Source organism: Trichechus manatus, unplaced genomic scaffold, assembly GCF_000243295.1.
Source record: "Trichechus manatus latirostris isolate Lorelei unplaced genomic scaffold, TriManLat1.0 scaffold00094, whole genome shotgun sequence".
NCBI lineage: Eukaryota > Metazoa > Chordata > Mammalia > Sirenia > Trichechidae > Trichechus > Trichechus manatus.
Window position 1 is genome coordinate 7785563 of NW_004444030.1, and position 23707 is coordinate 7809269.

Genomic DNA, 23707 nt, shown 5'->3' on the forward strand with positions numbered 1-23707 from the left:
ACGTGCAACAATGGTCCCGCTCAGCAAAAAGTCGTTCCGGAGCCCAGCCAGTAAAAAGGCCGGCACGCCCCACTCTACCGGCCGCAGCTAGAGGCGGAGCCGGGCTGAGGTCTTGTAGGCAGGAGCGTGGGTCCGAGCTGGCAGGAAGGCAGGGTTCTGCCCGGCCGGGGCTGGCTCGGCCGACAGGGGGCGGGGTTAGAACCATCAGGAGGTGGGGCGGGGCCTGGGCCGGCAGGAGGCGGAACTCTGGCCGCTAGCGGCTGGCTCCGGCCGCCTGGAGGCGGGCCAGACCCCGGCCAGTCGTCGCGTTACCATGGCAGCGGGAACGCAGCGGCGACGCGTGAGCGAGAGGAGGCAGTGCCTAGTAGGGCCGGGGACAGAGATGCTGAACCAGACCAACCGAAGACTTAAGAGGTAGGTGCTGAAAGGTGGCGGGTAACTGGGAAGTAAAACTAGCCACACTCCGTCCAGATCAGAACTGAGGACATGAGGAGGGGGCGAGGGAGGGGTGGGAGGAAGGAGGCTTCAATTACTGAAGTTTAAAGGTCCGAACCCGCGCTGAGCCTGATAGGTTCTTAGTGTGCAGTTCCTGATTCAGACTTTTAGAGCTTGGAGAGGAGTGGTAACTCACTTCCCTTTCTCAACCTATACACCATCCTCCCCGAAAACCGCTGCCCCTCCATTGGTCCCATAAGAGGAATGATTTCCTTAAGATGAGTAGAGTACTGAAAATAGAATTGCAGCACAAAAAAGGTGGTAATAACGCTATCAACCTCATAGACTGATTGTGAGAATCTAAAACACTGGTAACAGTACATAATGTGCCGTTATATGTTGATAATAATGTCATCACCATCATCATTACTATTTTGCCGGTCTGTTCTCTGGTACAGACGTAGCACAGGTGGATTCAGAAGAGGTGGGTTGGAGGACTGCCTCCACTGCTCATTGGTGGAGCAGCTTCCAAGCCTGTTTTCTATAACTGGGGCTAGTACGATTAACCCTATCTATCTCCAAGGGTTATTTACTGTGAGGGTCAAATAAGATGATGTAGGTGATAGCATTTTTATAAACAGTAAAATACTATATTAAAATTTATGCCTTAGAATAGAATTGCTACCCTAAAAATGAAGTCCTAAGGATGGAGGGAAGTGAGTGCCAGAAGCAGAGCTTCCAGTATTTCTCCTGATTGTCTTTAAATACTTGCTATGATTCTTGACTAATAAATGTAGGGACGAGGGAAAACACATCCATGCTTAACTAATGATAGAGAAGCAATCCTCTTTTGTTTGTTTTACTGCTAAAGCCTAAGTGAGTAGATTTTAAAATGCCAGTGGGATAACCCTGTTGTGATTATAATATCTTGGGCTGGATTTTCTGCTAACCAGGGCCCTGTTTCTGATACTTGGAGATGACTCAAGTTGTAGGTTTGTGGCGGAAGGCCTGACCCCACTAGGGTGGTTTAGCTCTTGGGATTTCTTTCCCATGCTGTATTTTTACACATTTCTTCCTCTTCCTACTTTAAGGTGGCCCTGATCCAGTTCTTCTAGGGACCCGGAAGATGGGGACTCAAGTGGTTATGAGACTCTATAACTCCCCGCTGCCAGCAGAGCCCTCTGTAAGTTTCTGACGTACTGTTGAGAGAAGTGTGATAACATTATGGGCATTTCAGTACTGTTCTACGACTGGGGGATTTCTCCATGGGGACTCAGATCCTGAAACGAAGTTGTAAAATATTTGTCTTGTTTTCTTGTGGAAATTCTAGCTTACTTGGGCTGTCTTTTTCTGGAATTGATCAAATCAGACAGGAATTGAAAAATTCTAGCCATCAATCAGAGCGTATACAGTATTTAAAAGATTTAGATAAAAAATATTTGTTATAGCAATAATGCACCTTAATTATAGAGCATTTGGGAAATATTGCAAATGATGATTAAAAGACAAAACAAACGTAACCACAAAAAGACAACCCGGTCACAAAGTGAGCAAAGGATTTGAACAGGCATTTCACCAATGCACATTCAAATGGCCACCAAACACAAGAAAAGATGCTCAGCATCATTAACCATCATAGAGATGCAAATCAAAACCATAGTGAAATACCATTTCATTCCCACTAGCATGGCGAAGATAAAAAAAACAGAAAATAACAAATGTTGGTAAGGATATGGGAAAATTGGAATGCTTATCCATTGCTGGTGGGAAAGCCAAATGGTACAACCATTGTGGAAAACAGTGTGGTGGTTTGCAGTGCAGAGAATTACTTAATATGGCCCTTTTAGCCATAGTCTTCGTCAGTCCACCAAATGATTAAATGTGACTATGCAAATGAGGTGCTTATGGCCCACCAAGGGGATTGGATAGCTTGCTAATAATGTAAATAAAGTGTATGGCACCCTTGTGGAGGTAGGACCATTGAAAATAAGTGTATGGAACCCTAACAAAGGGATTGGTCAGTTTTACCATCCCACTAGTATTAAAAGGAGACATGGAGAGAGAGAGGAGCTGTAACATGGAAGATAGAGAGAAGCAGCAGAACCAGGACAGAGAGAGAGAGAGAGATGTAACAATGGAAACGGCAAGAAGCCGCAGCAGAGAAATGGTGGCAGCAGAGGCAGCAGAATGAGGAGACTGGCAGTAGATGGAGCGGTGGACTTCCCAGCCCATGCAACAAGAAAGTTGAGCACCTTCAGGCAGGAGGCTTCCTAGTGGAGTGGGGGTGCCCCCAGGCACTTATTGGCAGAGCTAAAGAGCTTTGTAGCACTTGCCTGAACAGGGCAGAAGCTAGGCTGGGGCTGACAGCCAGAGGGAGATGCCTGTGAGCATGGCTGAGAAGAGGCTGTTCTGATGGAAGAACTGTATCCTGAGTATTTCCTGATCCTGAATTGTAACCTTTAACTTCCCTGATAAACCTCATAATCGTGAGCATTGTCTGTGAGTTCTGTGTGGCCATTGCAATGTATTACTGAACCTAGCAGAGAAGTAGACAATGCTGTGTGTGGGACAGACGGTGTCAGAATTGTAAAAAGGTTGGAGGGTAGAGGCATGTCTGACCACCGCCTCATAAGAATCAGCCTTGGGCTGTTGATCTTGATTCTCCTTTCCCTTTGTGAACTTAGAGGAGGTCAAATGCCCCCGCCACACCATTTTTACACATTTCCCCCAAAAAACTAAAAATTCAACTATCCTATGACCCAGCAGTTCCACTCCTAAGTATATACCCAAAGGACTTGAAAGCAAAGACTCAGAAAGAGACTTGCATGCCAGTGTTCATTGCAGCACTATTGAAAATAACCAAAATATGGAAACAACCTAAATGCTCATCAACGGATGAATGTATAAATGAAATGTGGTGCATACATACAATGGAATACTACTCAGCCAGTAGGAGAAATGAAGTCTTGATACATCCTACAGTATGGATGGAGCTTAAAGACATTATGCTGAGCAAAATAAGCCAATCATAAAAGGACAAATATTGTATGATCTAACTTATATAAAAAGACAAGAATGTAATCAGTGTCACTAAATTGTACATGTAGAAATTTGAACTGGCGTATGTTTTGCTATGTGTGTTCTCAACAACAGTAACAAAAAATAAAATTTAGAAAAAAAAACAAAACTATAATCCTCACATCTGTAAGCAGCCACTGTTAATATTTTCTTCTATGCATAATTTTTGCATACTTGAGATCATATTATGCACATGCTTTTTTACTTTTGCTTTTTTCACTTAAAATTTGATATTTCAAAATTGGTATAGGTTTTGTAAACATTATAATGTTTGTAATTTTCTTGGTCATTTTTCTGTGTTGGACTTTTAGATTGTCCTCCTCCCCCACACTGTAAACAACTAATTTACTTCCTCATTTAAGACTTTTTTTTCTTAGGGCGTTTTCCCTGAAGTAGAACCCCTAAGTCATGTTCCTTTATGAACATTTAAAATAGTAAGTTACCTTTAAAAAGAAGAATTATGTGGTGTCAGGTATTGTATACATCCTTCAGAAGGCAGCTGGACATCAGCTGGGAGATAGAAAGATCCTTGTTAGAAATTTGGCTGTCTGTTTCATTGAGAACCTGGGCCCTGCAGAAAGATGATTTCATGTTATTATAATTAGTATTGTGGAGCCCTCGCTCAAATGGTTAAGCCCTTTACTACTGACAAAAGATTGGTTGTTGGAACCCACCTTAGAGGCATCTGGGAAGACAGACCAGGTGATGTGCTTCCCAAAAGGTCACAGCCTTGAAAACCCTATGGAGCAGTTCTACTCTGCACACCTGGGGTTGCCATGAGTCTGAATCGACTCAAGAGCAACTAACAACAACACAACAGCACATTATTATTGATAGTCCAGAGACATGGAGGCATTTATGGTGTTTTCATAGTAGAGAACCTCAAGAACCACTTCTAAAATATCCACCAGATGTCGCTAGTCTTGATCTAATCTTTCTCCATAGGATAGCTAACAGATAACTTTTGAAATATGAGTTTAAAAAATTCATGTAGAACATATTTGCATATCTGCTTTGGTACGGTTTATATTAAGCACTAGCATCTGGTGATTACTTTCCTGACATCCTACTCTAGTCTCTCATTCTTCTGTCTCTTTTTTCTTCTCCCCCCTATTCAGTCTGTCACGCTTACCCCATATACTCTGTCCCTACATACTGATATTAGATTCTCAGCATTACCATTCTTTCTTTTACTATTTTTTCTTCCAGTCTTGTTTCTTGCCTTTATGTGTGGGTGTGTGTGTATTTATGTATAACAATAAGTTCTTGAAGTTTTTACTACAAGAATAGAACCTGGAATATAATGGCATATAGTTGGTGCTCAACATAATTCAATGAATGTTTAATGAAAGAATGCATGCATAAATGAAAGGAAAATACAGGTAGATACAAAAAAAATTTACATTTCATTTGAGAATACAGTAAAAGAGACCAAGATTCATTTTCCTAAATTAATTATAATTAAGTGCTAAATGATATAGTATAGAGCATGCTCTGACCTTTGGACTTCAAAGGGAGAAAGATTCATTCATTTATTCAGCCAACATTTATTGAACATCTACTATGTGCTGGGCACTTTTCTTGGTACTGAGGACAAAATCAGTAAACAAAACATACAAAATTCTCTGCCCTCATGGAACTTATATTCTGAGCAGGGGAAGGCTGAAAATAAACAAACAAACACAAAAAAACCCCAGCAAAATGTAGAATATACAGGATGGTTATGATTGCTGTGAAGAAAAATAAAAATAAATTAGTCAAAGAGAATTGAGAATGATCGGGTGAGGAGGTGTTGTCATTTTAAATAAGGTGTTGGAGCAGGCCACATGGATATAGTGACATTTGAGCAGAGACCTGAAGGAGAAGCAGGAATGAACCCTGGGTTATCTGGGAGCAAGTGTTCCAGACAGATGGAGATGAGACCAAAATTAAGAGTGGTCATAGGAGTTTCACAGTGGAAGTGGAACTTGAACTAGGTATTGTGAAGATTTAGGTAGCAGAAGTGTGGAGTATTGGATATTTTGGGCAGAGGGACAGCCGTGAAAGCATGGAAGTGAAAACGAATCTTGCAAATCTTTGAGACATTGAGGAGCCACCTAACCTGAGCAGAGGTGATTTGAGGGGAGACCTTAAGAGCTGGGTACAAGGAATGTATATCTGACATACTAGGAAAAGGGAGTGTCTGAAGACATTTGAGCAGATGAGCAGCAAGATAAATGCAGTGTCTAGGAAAGATTAAGATGGGTGCAGATTGGCAGGTGGAAAAGCCTGGAGGCGAAAGAGCAGTTTAGGAGCCAGGACATGTTTGGGACCTTTATCAGTAGGTGTATATCTATGTTGATGGCTTGCATGTTGCTGTGATGCTGGAAGCTATGCCACCAGTATTTCAAATACCAGCAGGGTCACCCATGGTGGACAGATTTTGGCAGAGCTTCCAGACTAAGAAAGACTAGGAAGAAGGACCTGGCAATCTACTTCTGAAAAAATAGGCCAATGAAAACCTTATGAGCGACAGGGGAATATTATCTGATATAGTGCTGGAAGATGAGCCCCTCAGGTTGGAAGGCACTCAAAATACGACTGGGGAAGAGCTGCCTCCTCAAAGTAGAATTGACTTTAATGACGTGGATGGAGTAAAGCTTTTGGGACCTTCATTTGCTGATGTGGCATGACTTAAAATGAGAAGAAACAGCTGCAAACATCCATTAATAATCGGAACGTGGAATGTACAAAGTATGAATCTAGGAAAATTGGAAGTCGTCAAAAATGCAATGGAATGCATAAAGATCGATATCCTAGGCATTAGTGAGCTGAAATGGACTGGTATGGGCCATTTTGAATTGGACAATCAAAATGTGTATGATGCTGGGAATGATAAATTGAATAGGAATGGCATGCATTCATTGTCAAAAAGAACATTCCAAGATCTATCCTGAGGTACAACATAGCCAGTTATAGGATAATATCCATACGCCTACAAGGAAGACCTGTTTATATGACTATTACTCAAAAATTTACGCACCAACTCCAAATGCCAAAGATGAAGAAATTGAAAATATTTACCAACTTCTGCAGTCTGAAATTGATCAAACACGCAATCAAGATTCATTGGTAATTACTGGTGATTGGAATTCGAAAGTTGGAAACAAGAATGGAATACACAGGAATCAAAACAGATGGAGTACACAGGAATCAAATTGACTACATCCGTGGAAAGAGACGATGGAGAAGCTCAATATCATCAGTCAGAACAAGGCCAGGGGCTGACTGCGGAACAGACCATCCATCAATTGCTCATATGCAAGTTCAAGTTGAAGGTGAAGAAAATTAAAACATGTCCATGAGAGCCAAAGTATGACCTTGAGTAAATACCACCTGAATTTATAGACCATCTCAAGAGGAGATTTGATGCATTGAACACTAATGACCAAAGACCAGACGAGTTGGAGGATGATATCAAGTGCATCGTACATAAAGAAGACAAAAGGTCATTTAAAAAAAACAGGAAAGAAAGAAAAGACCAAAATGGATGTCAGAAGACACTCTGAAACTTGCTCTTGAACGTAGAGTCGCTAAAGCGAACAGAAGAAATGGTGAAGTAAAAGAGCTGAGCAGATTTCAAAAGCAGTTTGAGAAGACAAAGTGAAGTATTATAATGAAATGTGCAAAGACGTGGAGTTAGAAAACCAAAAGAGAAGAACATACTCGGCATTTCTCAAGCGGAAATAACTGAAGAAAAAATTCATGCCTTGAGTTGCAGTATTGAAAGATTCTATGGGCAAAAAATTGAATGACACAGGAAGCATCAAAAGAAGATCACAATCACAATACCAAAAAGAATTGGTCTACATTCAACCATTTCAGGAGTAAACATATGATCAAGAACCGATGGTACTGAAGGAAGGAGTCCAAGTTGCACTGAAGACATTGTTGAAAAACAAGGCTGCAGGAATTTATGGAATACCAATTGAAATATTTCAACAAACAGATGCAACACTGCAAGAAATTTGGAAGACATCTGACTGGCCAGCCAACTGGAAGAGATCCATATTCGTGCCCATTCCAAAGAAAGATGATCCAATGGAATGTGGAAATTATCAAACAATATCATTAATATCACATGTAAGTAAAATTATACTAAAGATAATTAAAATTTTTGTATTAATACATCAACAGGGAACTGCCACAAATTCAAGCTGGATTCAGAAGTGAACGTGCAATGAGGGATGTCACTGTTGATGTCAGATGGATCTTGGCTGAAATCAGAGAGTACTGGAAAGATGTTTACCTGTGTTTTATTGACTATGCAAAGGCATTCGACTGTGTGGATCATAAATTATGTATAACATTGTGAAGAATGAGAATTCCAGAACGCTTAAATGTGCTCATGCCCTGTACATAGACCAAGAGGTAGTCATTCAAACAGAACAAAGGGATACTGTGTGGTTTAAAATCAGGAAAGGTGTGCATCAGGGTTGTATCCTTTCACCATAATTATTCAATCTATATGGTGAGCAAATACTCTGAGAAGCTGGAATATATGAAGAAGAATGACACATAGGATTGGAGGAAGACTCATTAACAACCTGTGATATGCAGATGATACAATTTTGCTTACTGAAAGAGAAGAGGACTTGAAGCATTTACTGATGAAGACGAAAGACTGCAGCCTTCAGTATGGATTACACCTTAACACAAAGAAAACAAAAATCCTCACAACTGGACCAAAAATCCTCACAACATCATGACAAGTGGAGAAAATACTGAAGTTGTAAAGGATTTCATTTTTACTTGGATCCACAATCAATGTCCATGGAAGCAGCAGTCAAGAAAGCAAACAACATATTGCACTGAGCAAATCTGCTACAAAAGACCTCGTTAAAATGTTGAAAAGCAAAGATGTCACCTTGAGGACTAAGGTGCTGACCAAAGCCATGGTGTTTTCAATTGCCTCATATGTGTGGGAAAGCTGGACAATGAATAAGGAAGACACAAGAAGATATGATGCCTTTGAATTATGGTGTTGGCAGAGAATATTGAATATACCGTGGACTTCCAGAAGAATGAACAAATCTGTCTGGGAAGAAGTACAGCCAGAATGCTTCTTAGAAATGAGGATGGTGAGACTTTGTCTTGCTTACTTTGGACATGTTATCAGGAGGGACCAGTCCCTGGAGAAGGACATAATGCTTGGTAAGGTAGAACGTCACCAAAAAAGAGGAAGACCCTCAACGAGATAGATGACACAGTGGCTGCAATGATGGGCTCAGACGTAGCAATGATTGTGAGGATGGCACAGGACCAGGCATTGTTTCATACTGTTGTGCATGGGGTCGCTGTGAGTCAGAACCGACTTGATGCCGCCTAACAACAACAACGTTGATGTCTCTGAAGATAAATGCAACAGAAATTGTGAGCATGTGTTAGTGTCAAGGAACTCAGCTAATGTGAGAAAACAGAAGAAAGGTTAAAAAATTATTTCAGAGGATCATTTAAAGAATTTCCATTGACAATTTTAGTGATTTGTTTATTCAGATTGCCTTTCTGCTACTTTATAGTCATTCAGGATTGCCCGTTATGTGTTAAATTTCACATAGGTGTGAATTTCACACATCTTAGTTCTACACAGAGAGGAGTCACAGTCAATATTTTCATTAAATGGCAGTTCTGTTTAAGGCTCAAAATCTTACTTAGGCTAACATTATTATCCTTATTAATAGAAGTAATTAATGAGTTTGCTAATATTTCCTCCACTGTTCATTCATTCATTAACTAAAAACATTTACTGAGTACCTTCCATGTTGCAAGCATTGTATAACAGTATTGCATAATAGTTAAAAACCTGGACTTTGATTTCACCACCTGTAGCTGTAATTTCTGGGGCAAATTACTTAACCTCCAAACCTCTCTTTTTTCCTATATAAAATGGGGACAAGAAGAAACTCCCACAGTTTATGGTAATTGTAACCATCTGATGTATTTAAGCGCTTAATAGAGTACTTGGCACCTAGCAAAAACCCAATTTTGCTGTTATTACTGTTATATTTAGATATTTGAGTAGCTTTAGTTTGTGGGGGGTGTCTGCCATTATTGCCAAAATAATGCAATACTGAGGAGGTCTGGTGTAAGTTCAAATATCAGGCAGCCTGGCATAGATTGTGCAGAAAGCTGTGTTTCTTTGCCTTTCCTACCAGGCAGAGTGAATGATAGACCTGAAGCAGTGGGGTTGGTTCCAGCTACCTGGGCAGGCTTGCAGGCATTACAGCATGCCGATCATTGTCCTAGTTATTCCCAGCTTTTTTACCTAACCCACTTGGCTCTTCCAGCTCTTACGTTGATATCACAATAGGGTGGGAGGAGGGAGACGGAAAGAATAGAAATGTTAGTGTTGCTTAGAGATAAAGCTCATTTCTTCATGTGGGCCACTTTCTAAGGCAGATCACAATAAATACGATGAACATATGTTCTGAGCAAAAAATTGAGATCCCATAGTCCAACAGGAATTTTGTGCTTTTTCCAAGTGTGAGAGGCAACCTATATGTGAAAATATTATATATTTTTGGTACATTTCAATAGTTGGTTGGAGACAATGGGACATAAGGTTTGAAAATTATACTCTCTAAATTTAAATTAATTAATATTAAATAACATTAGAATATTAGTTCCACAGTTGCGTTAGTCACATTTCAAGTACTCAATATCATATGTGGCTGATGCCACTGTATTGGACAGCGCAGATATATAGAACATTTCCACCATCACAGAAAGTTCTATTTGACAGCACTGCTCTAGAATATGTGGTTGGTATAATTGCAGACTTCCAGGGAATAGTCCAATCTTAGACCATATGCCCTATAATATATCTTTTTTATCATGTCACCACAGTTCTCTTTAAGTCCTCCAGCATTCTGTGAGGTGCAGTGCAAAGGTGGTGCAAAGGGTCTCAGAGGCCTTTGATTCAGATCTTAGCTCCCATATTGACTTGCTGAGTGACCATGAGCACCTCTCCTAGTCTTGGTTCCTTCATCTGTGAAATGGGGGAACTGGGCCAAATGAGCTGTTTTTATGGAGCTTTAAAAGTCAATGATTTAATGAGTCTTTTCCCAGAAACATTGAGCTCCCTGATCCTACCTTGATAAATGACTTGTTTTAGGAACAGCGACCTCTTGGCATAGGTAACTGTCAGCAGGACCTCCTCTGATGTCTCAGTTTTTTCTGTTCTGTGTCTAAAGCATGATGGGCTATCAACAACTCAGGATCCTCTATCCAGGGATCCCCAACTGTGTGTTTTGGTTTTCCATCACTTTACACTTACATGTATTGAGTACAATTTTATTTGGTTGTTTCATACTTCTCTTTAAAAAGGGCCTTGTTGCATTAACAGGGGTTACTGACTCCCTTGAGGGTGTTACACCGTGAACTGTGGTAGGGTCAAGGGCAGTGGTGTCACTAGGGTTGGTGTCACTTCTTTTCCCCCATGGACCTCCTTCCATACCAGACCATACAGAATCCTTAGTAATGTTTTTGTACTAATACTACTTGTAAATCGTAATTCCCATAGATCGCTCCTTTTCCTTTAATTACTACTTTATTACCAAAAAAGTTATTGATGTAGGTTCACAAATACTAATTGCCACAATATTGTAGCTAAAACACCAGAAAATTTGACAAAATCAGTGACTATAAAAATAGCGGCAGCAAGGAAAACAACAGTGCATGCTTGTAGCAGTGCAGATGAAACCACGTGATTTGAAGTGTCATCATAATTGGGTAATAATTACAGCTCTGACCAGAGTGCATTAGAAGGTTCAAAAAGTAGCTTAGCATGGAGTTTTAGCCTTGTAGGTATATTGATACATGTAAGCTGGGCTTACAAAAAATATTTTTGTTGTTATAACTAACTGCAGGGATATTTTTATAAAAAATAGTAAATTTCTGCTGAAACACTGCACAAAAATTTATAGGCAGTCATTTTGGTGTCACCCCCTCTGACAGTGTCACCCAGTGCAGTCTGTACCCCCTGTACCCCCCTAAGTGATGCCACTGGTCAAGGGGAGTTCTTGGCAACTAAACTCCCCAGCTATATTATGAAGGACATGGTCTCCTGACTTGTGGGCTGCTCAGGCAAGTTTGATTTGGTGTCATAGCTCTTCCCCAGCCTTAGCCAGAATTGAACCCATAGCACTCAGCCAGCAGCGGCCACTCAATACCTCTGCTGGCCTTCTATTTCCTGCCTGTGTAGTCAGAGGAAGATAAGTCTTTTTCCAGAAGCATCTTTGTGTTTAGCAGCTTTAGACATTCAGATGAGATGTTGCTAGTCTGGCTGCTCTGGGTTATTTTTCTTTTTTTCTAGTGACCTGAGGAGGAGATCACTAGGTTGAATAACAGCCATTACTGACTTTTCTTGCTAAGGTACTAAAGAAGGTTTGGGGAGAGAATATAGCCTTCTGGAAAATCATAAATGTAGAATCCTAGTTCCTCAAGCTGCCTCTGTCACTAATCAGCTGTGTCCTTGGGCAAGGCCCTGACCTTCTCTGAGCCTTAATACTCTAAACTCTTCCCCTCCATCTGGGATGATGAGATGTAATGTGATATGGGTATTCTTTCAGCTTTCAGCTTCCGATTTTCCTCTAGATACAAGATTTTGCACTGTGAGAATACAAGTATTCTTAAAAAATAATCAAGGCTGTGACTTGAGTAACTAGAAACAAAGGCAACTAGTTCTGTTTCACTGCTTTTACCTAATTCTTTCAAAAGCCCCAGGACCTTTTTGAGGTATTTATTTTAATCAAAACCCATTTATTTTAAAACTCATTTGACATCTTAGCAGTTACTTGAAAGACAGACATTTTTTGGTAAAGCCGTGGTTGTCCTTGGTTTACCCTTGAGATTTCTGTTGTGATCCAAGGAGACTTGTTTACTGTTCTATTAAATGTGTTCTAATAACATCAATAATGAAAGTTATATCTTTCTATCCTCTATTTTTTTCTCATGTGGCAGGTTCTTCTTTTTATTTTTGTTTTTCTCCCTCTGCTTCCTCTTTGTTAGCCTAACCTCACTGTCTAGGCCCCATGTGGAAAAATGTTGCTGTTTTTAGTTAGTGTGGAAAAAAAAAATCCTGTGATTCACTCCCCTTCCCACCCAACTTGTGATGGGGTACTTATGGCCTTAAATCAGCAGAGCGTGAGTGTATGTGTATGTTCAGTGCACGCTCATGCGGGCATGCCTGCCTGCAAGCTTAGTGTGTGTTAAGTGTGTAATTGCAAGCGCATGCACACGCCGGCATGCCCGCCTTGAGTCAACGCGTGTGTGTGTTTGTGTCTGCAGCAGTGTGCGAGTGTGTATGCACGCAGCGTGCAGGCAGGCACACGCCAGCACGCAAGCCTGGTGTGTGTGTCTGCAGCAGCACACTCACACACTCCTGCCCACCTGCCAGTGCGTGCATGTGTGTGTGTGTGTGTGTGTGCGTGTGTGCAGCGCGCACACGCCGGCCAGCCCGCCGGCAGTGCTGTCCCTTAAGCACGCCAGCCTGCAGGCGCCCCTCCAGCCGGTGCGCGCCTAGCTGTTTCTATAGGAACCGCGACAGCACCCGGGCTCCTCCAGCAGAGGCTCCAGTGCGAGCATGCCCAGTGGAAGCCACTACTTTGGCCCCGGTCTGGTTTTCCAGTAAGCGGCATGCGGGACTCCGAAGAGATCCCAATGAGCTGAGCCGAGAGTCTTTGTGTGAAGAGGGAGGAGGAGGAGGAGGAGGCGGCGACCGCCTCGCCTGGAAACCCTGCCCCGGCAGCCCCAGGCAAGAACTATGCTAGCCTGCCTGACACGGGGGAACTTACTGGACGTCCTGCAGGAGGGCTTCAATGAGGTAACTGCCCTGCCCCTCCCACTCCCCAACTCCCTTCCCCCAGCGCCTCCTGCCCAATCTCTGGAAGGGGTTCCCTTCCAACCCCTTCCTCATGAGGGCCGCAGAACGAACCACCTGTACAGCCCTAAGGAGGCTAAGGTGGAGGGTACAGTGCAGATGGGTGAACCGGGAGAAATCAGAGGGCCACCTGCTTCCAGCTAAACTGGGCGATGACCTTCGTTCGTAGTTCAGCTGAGGACAGAACCACAAATCCAGAAGTCATCTCCTCCCAGAAGAGGTGGTCTGCACCCTCCATGGGGATTCTCCCCAAGGAAATTCTCAGGAATGCCCCTAAATGTGTGGCAAAACTGCTCATTCTCTTTCAGCGGCAAACCAGGTTGGAAGCCCAGTGTGCCAAGGAAGGAGTGGGGTGGCCTTACATTGGTAGAAAGTTTGAGAGAAGGCGGGGAACTGTAGGTAGTCCTGTGAAGCCCCAGCTCTATATTTGTATCTCTTTCTAAATTCGGGACAGTAGATTTCTCCACAACCATGGAATGTGTGACAGAGCGGAGCTATGAAGAGAGAGAAGACCTGGGTTTCTGGGCCCAATTCTGAGGAGCCAGCATTTGCTCCCCTCTCTGTGAGAGTCTGGAAATGGAACCTCAGGCTGACAGGCTGTATGAGCTAGGGCCTGGCCGGGGGTCATTTTTCCCTCATAAAGATGTTTGTCTTCTCCCAAAATTGTTATTTATTCCATTTTCTTCTCTTGTGACCCAGGAAATTTTGGTTTGGGACATTTCCCTTCCCCCTTGCCATTTGTTCCACATGTCTTCCATTGCTTCTGAGCCCCACCCCGTTTGCCTCATCCCAGCATCCATGGAGACCTCCTACAAGGAGACCTACTAGGCTGTTAGTTCTGCCTGTCTTCCTTACTCTCACTCTTTTTCCTTCCACCTCTTCCTCTTCCCTCCATGTCTCTTTCTTAAATATAAGTTTTTTTTAAGTCAGTTTTTAATCACTCAAGTAACACATGAATACATTATCTTCTTAAATATGAATATTATAGGCAAGGCTGAAGTGCCTTTGACCATCCCTCCAATCCTGGCTTTTTGCCTGGAGGTAACCATTTTCATGAATTTGTATTTAAGGTTTTCTTTCTACAGCTGCATTACGGGCGGTTTCCTTAATTCCTGTTTCTAATTAAGAAGCTCTGCAGCCTGACCTGCCTCAGAACCTTCCCCACTCTTGGCCCCTGGGCCCCAGCCTTGTCCCGACTCAAAGGGAAGAACTGTGGAAATGCTGTCCCAACCTAACCAACAGAGTCAGAATTTTTCTTTGGGTGAGGGGTGTGCAACCTTCACTGAAGGGCAGAGCTTGCATCCTGCCTGCACGGCAGGGCTCCTCATCCTTTGCTTCATTCCCTTTGGAACACATTGAAGGGGATTGTTAACAAAGAGCCGCAGGCGGAGAGTTGAAACACAGGAGAGCCAGGAAGCCACCTCTTTGAGTGCTTCTAGTATTCCTACTTTCTCTTTTCTCATTCTCTGCCTTTGGGCCTCCCTAGTCCTTAGCCTCATAGGTGTGACTCATTTCCCAATTGTGGCAGAAGCTCCTTTGGTCCTATTGTGACCTCCTGTTTTTTAATCCAGTCCCCAGATATCAGGTCTGATATCTGATTAGGAGGAAGGAACCAGCAGAGAGGCAGTCCCAGTCTTTGCCTTCTGCTCATTTTCACCACCAAATCTTTTAACTAAAGAGCCAGGTAAACCAAGAGGCTTGCCTATCTTTTTCATGCTTTGGTATTTCCAAAAATATCCCCTGACCTCCATTTCTTGTAAAACATAAGGAAAACAGGGAGTGGGAAAGTTTGCCTTTTTGTGGTGGTAATGGACTCTTCATAAAAGCAACAGACACACAACTTTGTAAGTTATTAATCTCTAGAATAATGCAATAATGTCTCTTTTCCCTCTCTGACATTTGATTTTCTACCTATCCTGTAAACTTCCCTCCACCCCTGCACAGGCTAATGTACATCTGTTCCCTTCCATTAGTAGATCTGAACTCTGCTAAGAAGTGCTTTTGGTTGCTCTCAGAAATTGACGTAACCTAAATAATAATAATAGTAATTATAATAACATGCTAAATTTGAATGGCCCTTTATAGTTCAAATAATTCTTTTAATACATAATAAATTATATTAAATGCTTCTTTTCACATACAGTACCACATTTGGTGCCACTATATAATGATATGATTGGTTATTTTAGGGTTGATGGAGCTCCGTTTGACCTATTCCAGCCTCTGTGGTTGCTTGGAGCCCTGGTGGTGCAGTGGTTAAGAGCTTAGCGGCTAATCAAAAGGTCGGCAGGACAAATCCACCAGCTGCTCCTTGGAAACCCTATGGGGCAGTTCTGCTCTGTCGTAAGGGGTCGTTATGAGTCAGAATCGACTCGGCAGCAACAGGTTTTGGTTTTGGTTTAGGGTTGCTTAATAGATCCAGTAATATTCAGTCTCTTTTATTAGAGTCATACAATAAGGATGTAAATAGCAGCTTAAAAGCTAGTGTCAAAATTCAGTTCAATTTCTTTAAGAAACTCTTACTGTGCTATTCCTAAGAATTCCACACATGTATCCATCCAGTCATCACCTGGGGATGATCCAAGCATATCTGAAGCTGTTCTTTATCACCCAGATGCTTTATAGTTCTGTATGGTTAGGGCTGTGACCTCATTCTCTATGGCAGAGAAAACTGCCACAGGAAATGGGGCTATGGCCCTAATTGGTTAATTATAAGAGAACCCTGCAGCAGGGAGAAACCTGCCCTCTGAGTCAAGGTTTTCCTCTACCCACTGTTAGCGCTATTCTCAATCCTTATGCCACTATGCATAACTATGCATGACAGAATTTTTTTCTACCACATTTCCTGAATAGAGTCCTGGCCTCAACACGCCTGGCAAAGTAGTCACAGAATTGATCCATGCCAATGCTGTAAATGCAATCCCTTTTATTAACATGGTAATTTGCATTGTGAATGATCCACAAGTTTTGGCTATTGCCACATTCTGTAGTCTACCCTGGCAGCTGCTGGCTGTCATCCCCTGTCTCCTATGTTCTGGGCCTGGCCAGACTTTCTGCAGTTCACAATTTCCCCACTCTGCCTCTGCCTCAAAGCTCTTATTTGTTTTCTCTGCCAGTTGGTATTGGTGTTGCCATAGGAATGTTATCTTTGGTTAATGTGCCAACGCGAATTTCTGCAAGTGTTTTTCTGGGGCTGAACTTTCTTTAAAAAGTACATAAAGTATTGTAGAACACTTTATGTACAAACTGTTGAGTGGGAAACTAATCTGCTCTGTAAACTTTCACCTAATGCACAATAAAAATTAAAAAAAGATATATATATACACATATATATGCATATGTATATCCCTACCAATCACATACCTCACACAATTTTATAAATACAGTATATATCACCTTTAAAAACAAAAAAGACTTTGGCGCTTGTGGTGGAAGGTATTGATAGAGCCGAGACTGTAATATGGTTTGGCCAACAAGCATTCATTCATTCATTTATTCACTAAGTTTTACAGTTATTTATCAGGTGAGGAGATGGATAAAATAATTGAAAAACACCTGGTCCCTGCTTCCAAGGAATTTATAGGGAGAGACAGGGTGTACTAAAAAATAACCATAATAGGATGGTTAATGTGATATGTGTCATAAAAGAGGTGTTTGTAGGAGATCAGAGAAATACCTTCTAATTAGTGATATCATGAAAAGCACCAAATATTTACCAACCCACCTGCTGACTGAGGCCAGTATTTTTTCCCCCGCTAGTGTGGTAAACGTGCATGCAAGCACTCATTCACCAGACATTCACTGAATTGCTGTGTTTACCAGGCACCATGCCAGTCTCCGAAAATAGAATTCAAATAACAGAATCTGCCCTAATGGAGCTCACAGGCCAATGAAGATAAAGAAAGTAAATGTTCAGAGTCTCAAACTTGGGAAAATTGAAGTGATATAGAAATCTTGCTTGTGGGTAAGAGTGAAGCCATGTCTGAGATGTGAATGGCTTAAGGGGCCGAAAGTTGTGGGAATGATTTATTAAAATGTTGGTCACCAAGAGAGCTGTTATCTGAGCTTAGCCTTTTTCACATATGACCTGGCAGACTTTCCCTACCAGTTTCCCTCCAAGTAGAAAAGATTCCACTATGCGTTAAATTCCACATTAAGATTCATCAACTTGGCAATCCTTGAGTAATATTGGAAGGACCCTTGTCTGGTCATATCCCCATAAGGGGGACATAGAATGAGTGAAGAAGAGGATTGGCAGGTGCAGCAGCTGCAGTGAACATCTCTCCTAAGGCCCTTCCATGCAGTAGGATTTGCAACATCAGGCCAACTAGAAGACTCTCAGACATTTCCACAATAGATTCTTCTGTGCCTTGCTGTAGAAATTAAAGGCCTGTTAAGTCTTTAATGTAACAAAGCACCACACTCCCCAACCTTCTTTTTTCTATCCCAACTTGATTTCTCCTCTCCCCACCCAGGCTTATTGGCTTTGTTCCCACAGGACCTGATGCCAGGAAAACAGATGCTCCCTGGCAGCAAGCTGTCAGCAGCTTTATGTGCCTCATGGTGAGTGATGGCTTGGCCAACCGTGTAGGGCAGTGATAGGGCACTGTTTGCCAGGTGCCACTCCCACATGCAGTTCATAGAGTCTGAGGAGTGCTGGAAATGCTTCAGCTGCCATGACTGGCCTTGTTGTCTAGGCCTTAAGGACCAAACACTCAAAGTGACGCTTTCCCAAATACATTTCCTTGTTTCTTATCTTCCGAACCAAGCTCCATTTAAGCAGTCATGGACATAACCTTCAGTGGCCAGGTATGGTAAAGGGAAAGGGAACCAATCCCAAAGTCCCTAAGGGTGGGCTCCGTGCCCTATTTCTAGATAGGGCATACTCATAGACTATATGGTGATACCTTATTCATTCGTTCACATTCATTTATTGAGCACTTACCTTGTAACATGTACTTATGAAGGAACAGAGGGTTTGGAGAACTCTTAACCAATGGAAATAAAAAATAAGGTTAGAAGATAATATCTTTCAGAATATCTTTAGCTCTTCACTTTCTGATAGATCATTCTTTGACCACTGGGCTGAATACTAATACAAGGAGCCCTGTCCATTTGGCGAAGAAGAAATTCAACGTTATTTTTACTTGCGAACTTTATTTTTACCTAATTAGCTACCAGGTTCAATTAACAAATAGCCTTCCCTGGTTCACTAAAGGCCTGAAAGAGTTAATAGAAAAGAAATACAATATTGTGTTCTTTTACTGGCAGAATTTAGGCCAATAGTAACTCAAGGCTTTCCAAACCTCCTGCCTTCCTCTCAGTCCCTCAGCAACAACCCCACCCCCATCGCCACCCTCTCCTGCTGGTGGAGGGTCTCAGAGTGCTAAACAGGTATCTGGTTTCACTCTAAAGCTGATTTCCTTCCTGAGCCATTCATATGTCCTCCAGAACTGTCTCTAGCGCACCACAAAAGCCAGCTGCTTTTCTTGTTTGCCTTTCTTGTTTGCTAGCAGGGAGCCACAGAGCATGCTTCTTGGATGTTTCTACTCTAGCAACAGCAGGTCCTACAGGCTTCCCTGGTGAAGCCCAATCAGTGCTTTTGCAACTTTAATCAAACAAGTCCCCCGCAGGAATTCTGTGTGACCTTGAGCCTTGCAGGAGATAGAGATCAGAGGCTGGGTTTACTCACTTGTTTGGGAGGAAGGGCAGGTCCTAAAGAAAAACAGAAAGTTACATTTGGCGGCAAGAAAGCTTTCAAGGTCATGATTTCATGCACAGTTGAAGAATGTGGACAGTATTATCTATACTGGAAGAGATTTATTTATTTTTTGTTGTAAAAATATATATAACAACATTTGCCAACTCCATGTTTTTCAGGTGTGTATATACACACACACACACATCCGTTGCTGTTGAATTGATTCTGACTCATAGCAACCCTATAGGAAAGAGTAGAACTGCCCCATAATGGTTCCTAGGCTGTAAATCTTTATGGAAGTAGACTGCCACATCTTTCTCCCTTGAAGTGGCTGATGGGTTCAAACAGCTGACCTTTTAGTTAGCAGCCGAGCGCTTTAACCACTGTGCCACCAGAGCTCCTGTCAGGTGTACAATTTAGTGATATCAATTACATTAATCATGTTATGCAACCATCACCCATAATTGTTGCCAAATTTCCCATCATATACTGGAAGAGTTTTAACTCACATTGTAGGGTTATTTGGAGTGTCTTGAAGGAAGCTGATGGAGATTATGGGGTTGCTAAGGTGCAGCGACTCTGCGGGAGAAAGATGTGGCAGTCAGCTTCTGTAGAGATTTACAGTCTTGCAAACCCTGTCGGGTCGCTAAGAGTCGGAATCGACTAGACAGCAGTGGGTTTGGTTTTTTGGTTTTAAGGCCTCCACACGCCAGCCACTTCTTGGTACCACTGCCACTCTGAAAACTTGAAAGAGGTTTAGCCTCCATCAAGCCAAAACCTTGCTAAGACAGCTTTGACTGTCTTTGTTGCTGCGTTCACTTTTCCTTCCCTAAGGACTGACTCACAGGGTTATCATAAAAGCCCTCAGCAGTTCTAGACTGCTCAATTACACAGGCATCCTTTGATCTTCCCCAAAGTAGATTAGTTCTACTCTGCCACTGATGCTGTATGTACTGACTATCTTGCTTTTTTTTTTTTTTAATTAGTTTGGTTGAAAGTGACAAGAATCCAACTTGTACTAGCAGAGATAGAAAGTAGAATGTACCAATTTATGGAGTCCAAGAAACTGCTGAAAAAGCAAACCATGAAAGGCAGGGAGGCAGAGTCTCAGGGACAATGAGAACCAAGAACTCAGTCACTGAGGAGATCCCTCCCTCTGCTTTCTGCTTTTATCTCTGCTGCTTTCTCTGGGTGGCTTTATTCCCTTTCACTATAGGTTTCCCTCTCAGGTGGTTAACATGGCCTATGGCAACATCTGAGTTTTCTATCTTACAACTTTGGCCATTAGAGAGAGACTGATTCTGTTCCTAAGTGCCAGTTCAAAAAATTCCAGGGTTGGCTGGGCTTGACCAATCAACGCGGCTGGACCTGTGACCAGTGGAGGGGGTAATGTAATACTAACCTGGTCACAGGTTCCACCACTGTGTATGGAGAGGGGGCATGTTCCTACAGAAGAGGCAATCATTGCCCTGAGGGTCTATCTAGTCTGAATCTGATCATGGACCTACTGTGCCTCTCCAGACCAAGAAGAACAATTAAAAAAAAGAAACAGACCAAGAACTGAGGCATATTCAAGATACATTTTTTATTATTCCACATATTTTAATTTTGTCAAACCCATTACATCTTGTTTTAACTACATCATAGAGTTATAAAGTGATGGTGCGAGAAAAAAACAAGATGCAGTCTTTTTTTTTTTTTTCCCCAGCTGCAAGAAACCTTTAAGAAGTTACTTCAGATGGCGGTGGGGTGAGGTTTAGAGGTGGAGAAAAAGAGGGTGAATAAGCTGAGCTCTGGATCCCTCACCCTGACCCTAACCTTCTCTGGTTAGCTCCGCTTTTGCCCATTTTATATATCTGGCATTCACACAATTTATAATTTGAAAAAAGATCATGAGGCCAAAAAAAAAAAAAGTAAATTGTTAAAACCAAATAGCAGAGCTACTCAGGCCCTAGGCTTGCACCACAGGCTTCTTTAAAGATAAACATCTTTGTGGGGACGTGAGTGGTGTGACCTGTCCTCATGAGTGTCTACTTTGTCCTTCAAATCAATTTTTTTCACCGCAGGCAGGAGGCACTTACAGCAAGAACAGAGTCTTGACTCCTCCTTGGGTGAGAGTTGCAGATATCTTCAGGTCAAAGGGGAGACAAGCTCAGACTTGGTTTGGTAGTTGGTTCCCCAAATTAGACTTAAAGGGAAGGGCAGAGATCTAAAGCCAGTGTAACCCTTAACTTGTGTGTAAGAATAGCCCCGCTCAATTGTTAACACTTTGATCACCTTGTTAAATGCAATTAACAGATCCGTGTCAACATGCAGATATAGTAGTGACATGCCGAAGCTTTTCTTTAAGTAAGTTTTCTTTATCAATGATTAAACTGAAGGAATGCTCAGCAGTTTTTTTAATGATATGAATCTGGGCATAATAGTAAATGTCCTCAGCACCTTAGTATCTACCACTATGCTGGAAGGACTTCAGAATTCAAGGTGATGACAGTCTAGCCTCCCAGTTCCTTGATCACTCCCACTTTAACAGTTGTCCCCCTCTGTGCCACTTCAGTGTAGCCCTGGTGGTGCAGTGGTTAAGAGCTCGGCTGCTAAACAAAAAGTCGGCAGTTCGAATCCACCAGCTGCTCCTTGGAAACCCTATGGAGCAGTTCCACTCTGTCCTGTAAGGTCACTATGAGTCAGAATCGACTTGCTGGCAATGAGTGCCACTTTAATAAGGCCACATGCTGAGGCTACATCTTGGAACGAGTCCCACAGAATTGTCCTACCCCTGAAACATTGAACTCTGAAAATCTATTCTTTGCATAAAACCTCAATTTTCACACTCCAACATTCCAATTAAACTTATATATTCAATCTCATCAAGTTCTCCTTTCCTTACTCTTCTCTGTTCTCTCAGTTTATCAGCTGTCTTTAAATTTCATTTCTTCTCCCTGGCCCAGACACCATGGTCACTTCAAATACACTTTCAGCAACATCCTCACTTCATTTGCCCTGGTGATCTCTGCCTCTCCTCTGACGTCATCCAGTCCTAGATTAATCCATTCTTGGTTTCCTGTGCTCACAGTCCAGGCCTGCTGAGCACATGTAGAATTAATCACATAACCTTGCTGATGGATTCAATTACAAAATTATGATTTCCAGCCCTAACTGAATCCTTGTTACTGCTAGGAATTTGTTACTAATCACTGTTCTTCCAGACTTCCGTAGGATCTGTTCCAAACCTTGGTCCTTTTCCAGAAGCCTCCTTCATTCACTTGTCCCTTTCACTCTCAACATATGAACTGGCCTCCTACTTTGTACTGAATAGAGGGGAAGTTGGGTTTGAACTCCCCCAACATGCCTCTTCCCTACCTTCAAATTTAGCCACATAGGTACCTATCCTTGCCTCCTCAGTGTCAGAGGAAGAAGTGGCCCTCTTCCTGGTCTCCTTTGAAACCTTACAACATCATTGATTCCCCGCTTGTTGTATCTGTTTCTCCCTCACCACAAACACCTTTACTGAAGCCTACAAATGTCTTCTTATTCTAAAAACCCTCTTTTCTTAACCCAACCTTCCTCTCCAGCTAATACCCTTTCTCCTTCCCTCACTGCTTCTATTTCCCTACTTCCTGGGGTCTTCTCAGTTCATTTCTATCTAACTTTTTTTGTGTGTGTGTGTGTATTAAAGGACTTGTATTCAAAATATACAAATAACTTCTACAACTCAACAACAACAACAAAGCAACTCAATTAAAAAGCAGACAGAAGATTTGAACAGTCATCTCACCAAAAAAGGCATACAGATGGTAAATCAGTATATGAAAAGATGCTCAATATCATGTGTCATTTATTGTTGTTAGTTGCTGACGAGTTGATTCTGACTTGAATCTGAGTTGAAGTGCTCCATAGGGTTTTCAAGGCTCACCTTTCAGAAGCAGATCACCAGGCCTGTCTTCCAAGGCAACTCTGAGTGGATTCCAACTGCCAGTCTTTCGGATAGTAGTTGAGTGCTTAACTGTTTGTGTCACCCAGAGACTCATCATATGTCATTAGGAAACTGCAAATTAAAACAACATTGAGACACCACTACATACCCACCAGGATGACTAAAATCCAAAACACTGATGACACCAAATGCTGGCGAAGATGTGGAGCAATAGGAACCCTCATTCATTGCTGATCAGAATGCAAAATGACACAGTCACTTTGGAAAAGAGTTCTGCAGTTTCTTTTTTTTTTTTAATTGTTGTAATTAAATGAAGTTTACATTTCAACATTTCAAGTTAGTCTCCCATACAAATTTTTTTTTTTTTTTACATACATTGTTATGAGACCCCAACCGCTCACCCCATTCTGTGACAGCACACTCCTCCCCTCCACCCGATTCCCCATGAACATTCAACCAGCTCCTAACTCTCTCTGCCTTCCCCTCTCACCTCTGGACAGAAGCTGCCCCTTTGGTCTCTTGTATCTACTTGACTAAGAGGCACATTCTTCACAAGTGTCACTTTTTGTCCCACAGTTCAGTCCAATCCCTGTCTGAAGAGTTGGCCTCAGAAATTGTTTTAGTTCTAGGGTGATAGAGA

The 23707-nt window shown here is 42.1% G+C and overlaps 1 protein-coding gene across 4 annotated transcripts in view; it reads left to right on the forward strand.

Moving 5' to 3' along the window:
* Positions 1 to 243: 243 nt before the first annotated feature.
* Positions 244 to 23707, forward strand: part of DIXDC1 (DIX domain containing 1) — a 100829-nt gene continuing 77365 nt past the window's right edge. For 2 of the 4 annotated variants that reach the window (XM_023736977.1, XM_023736978.1), the window contains exon 1: positions 13204 to 13375. In XM_023736977.1, coding sequence (XP_023592745.1) covers positions 13316 to 13375 — 60 coding nt within the window. In that variant the 5' untranslated portion in view covers positions 13204 to 13315. Of the gene's footprint in view, positions 415 to 1526; positions 1619 to 13185; positions 13376 to 23707 lie in introns of those variants that run through there. The other 2 variants (XM_023736976.1, XM_004382502.2) reach the window with 2 other exon arrangements.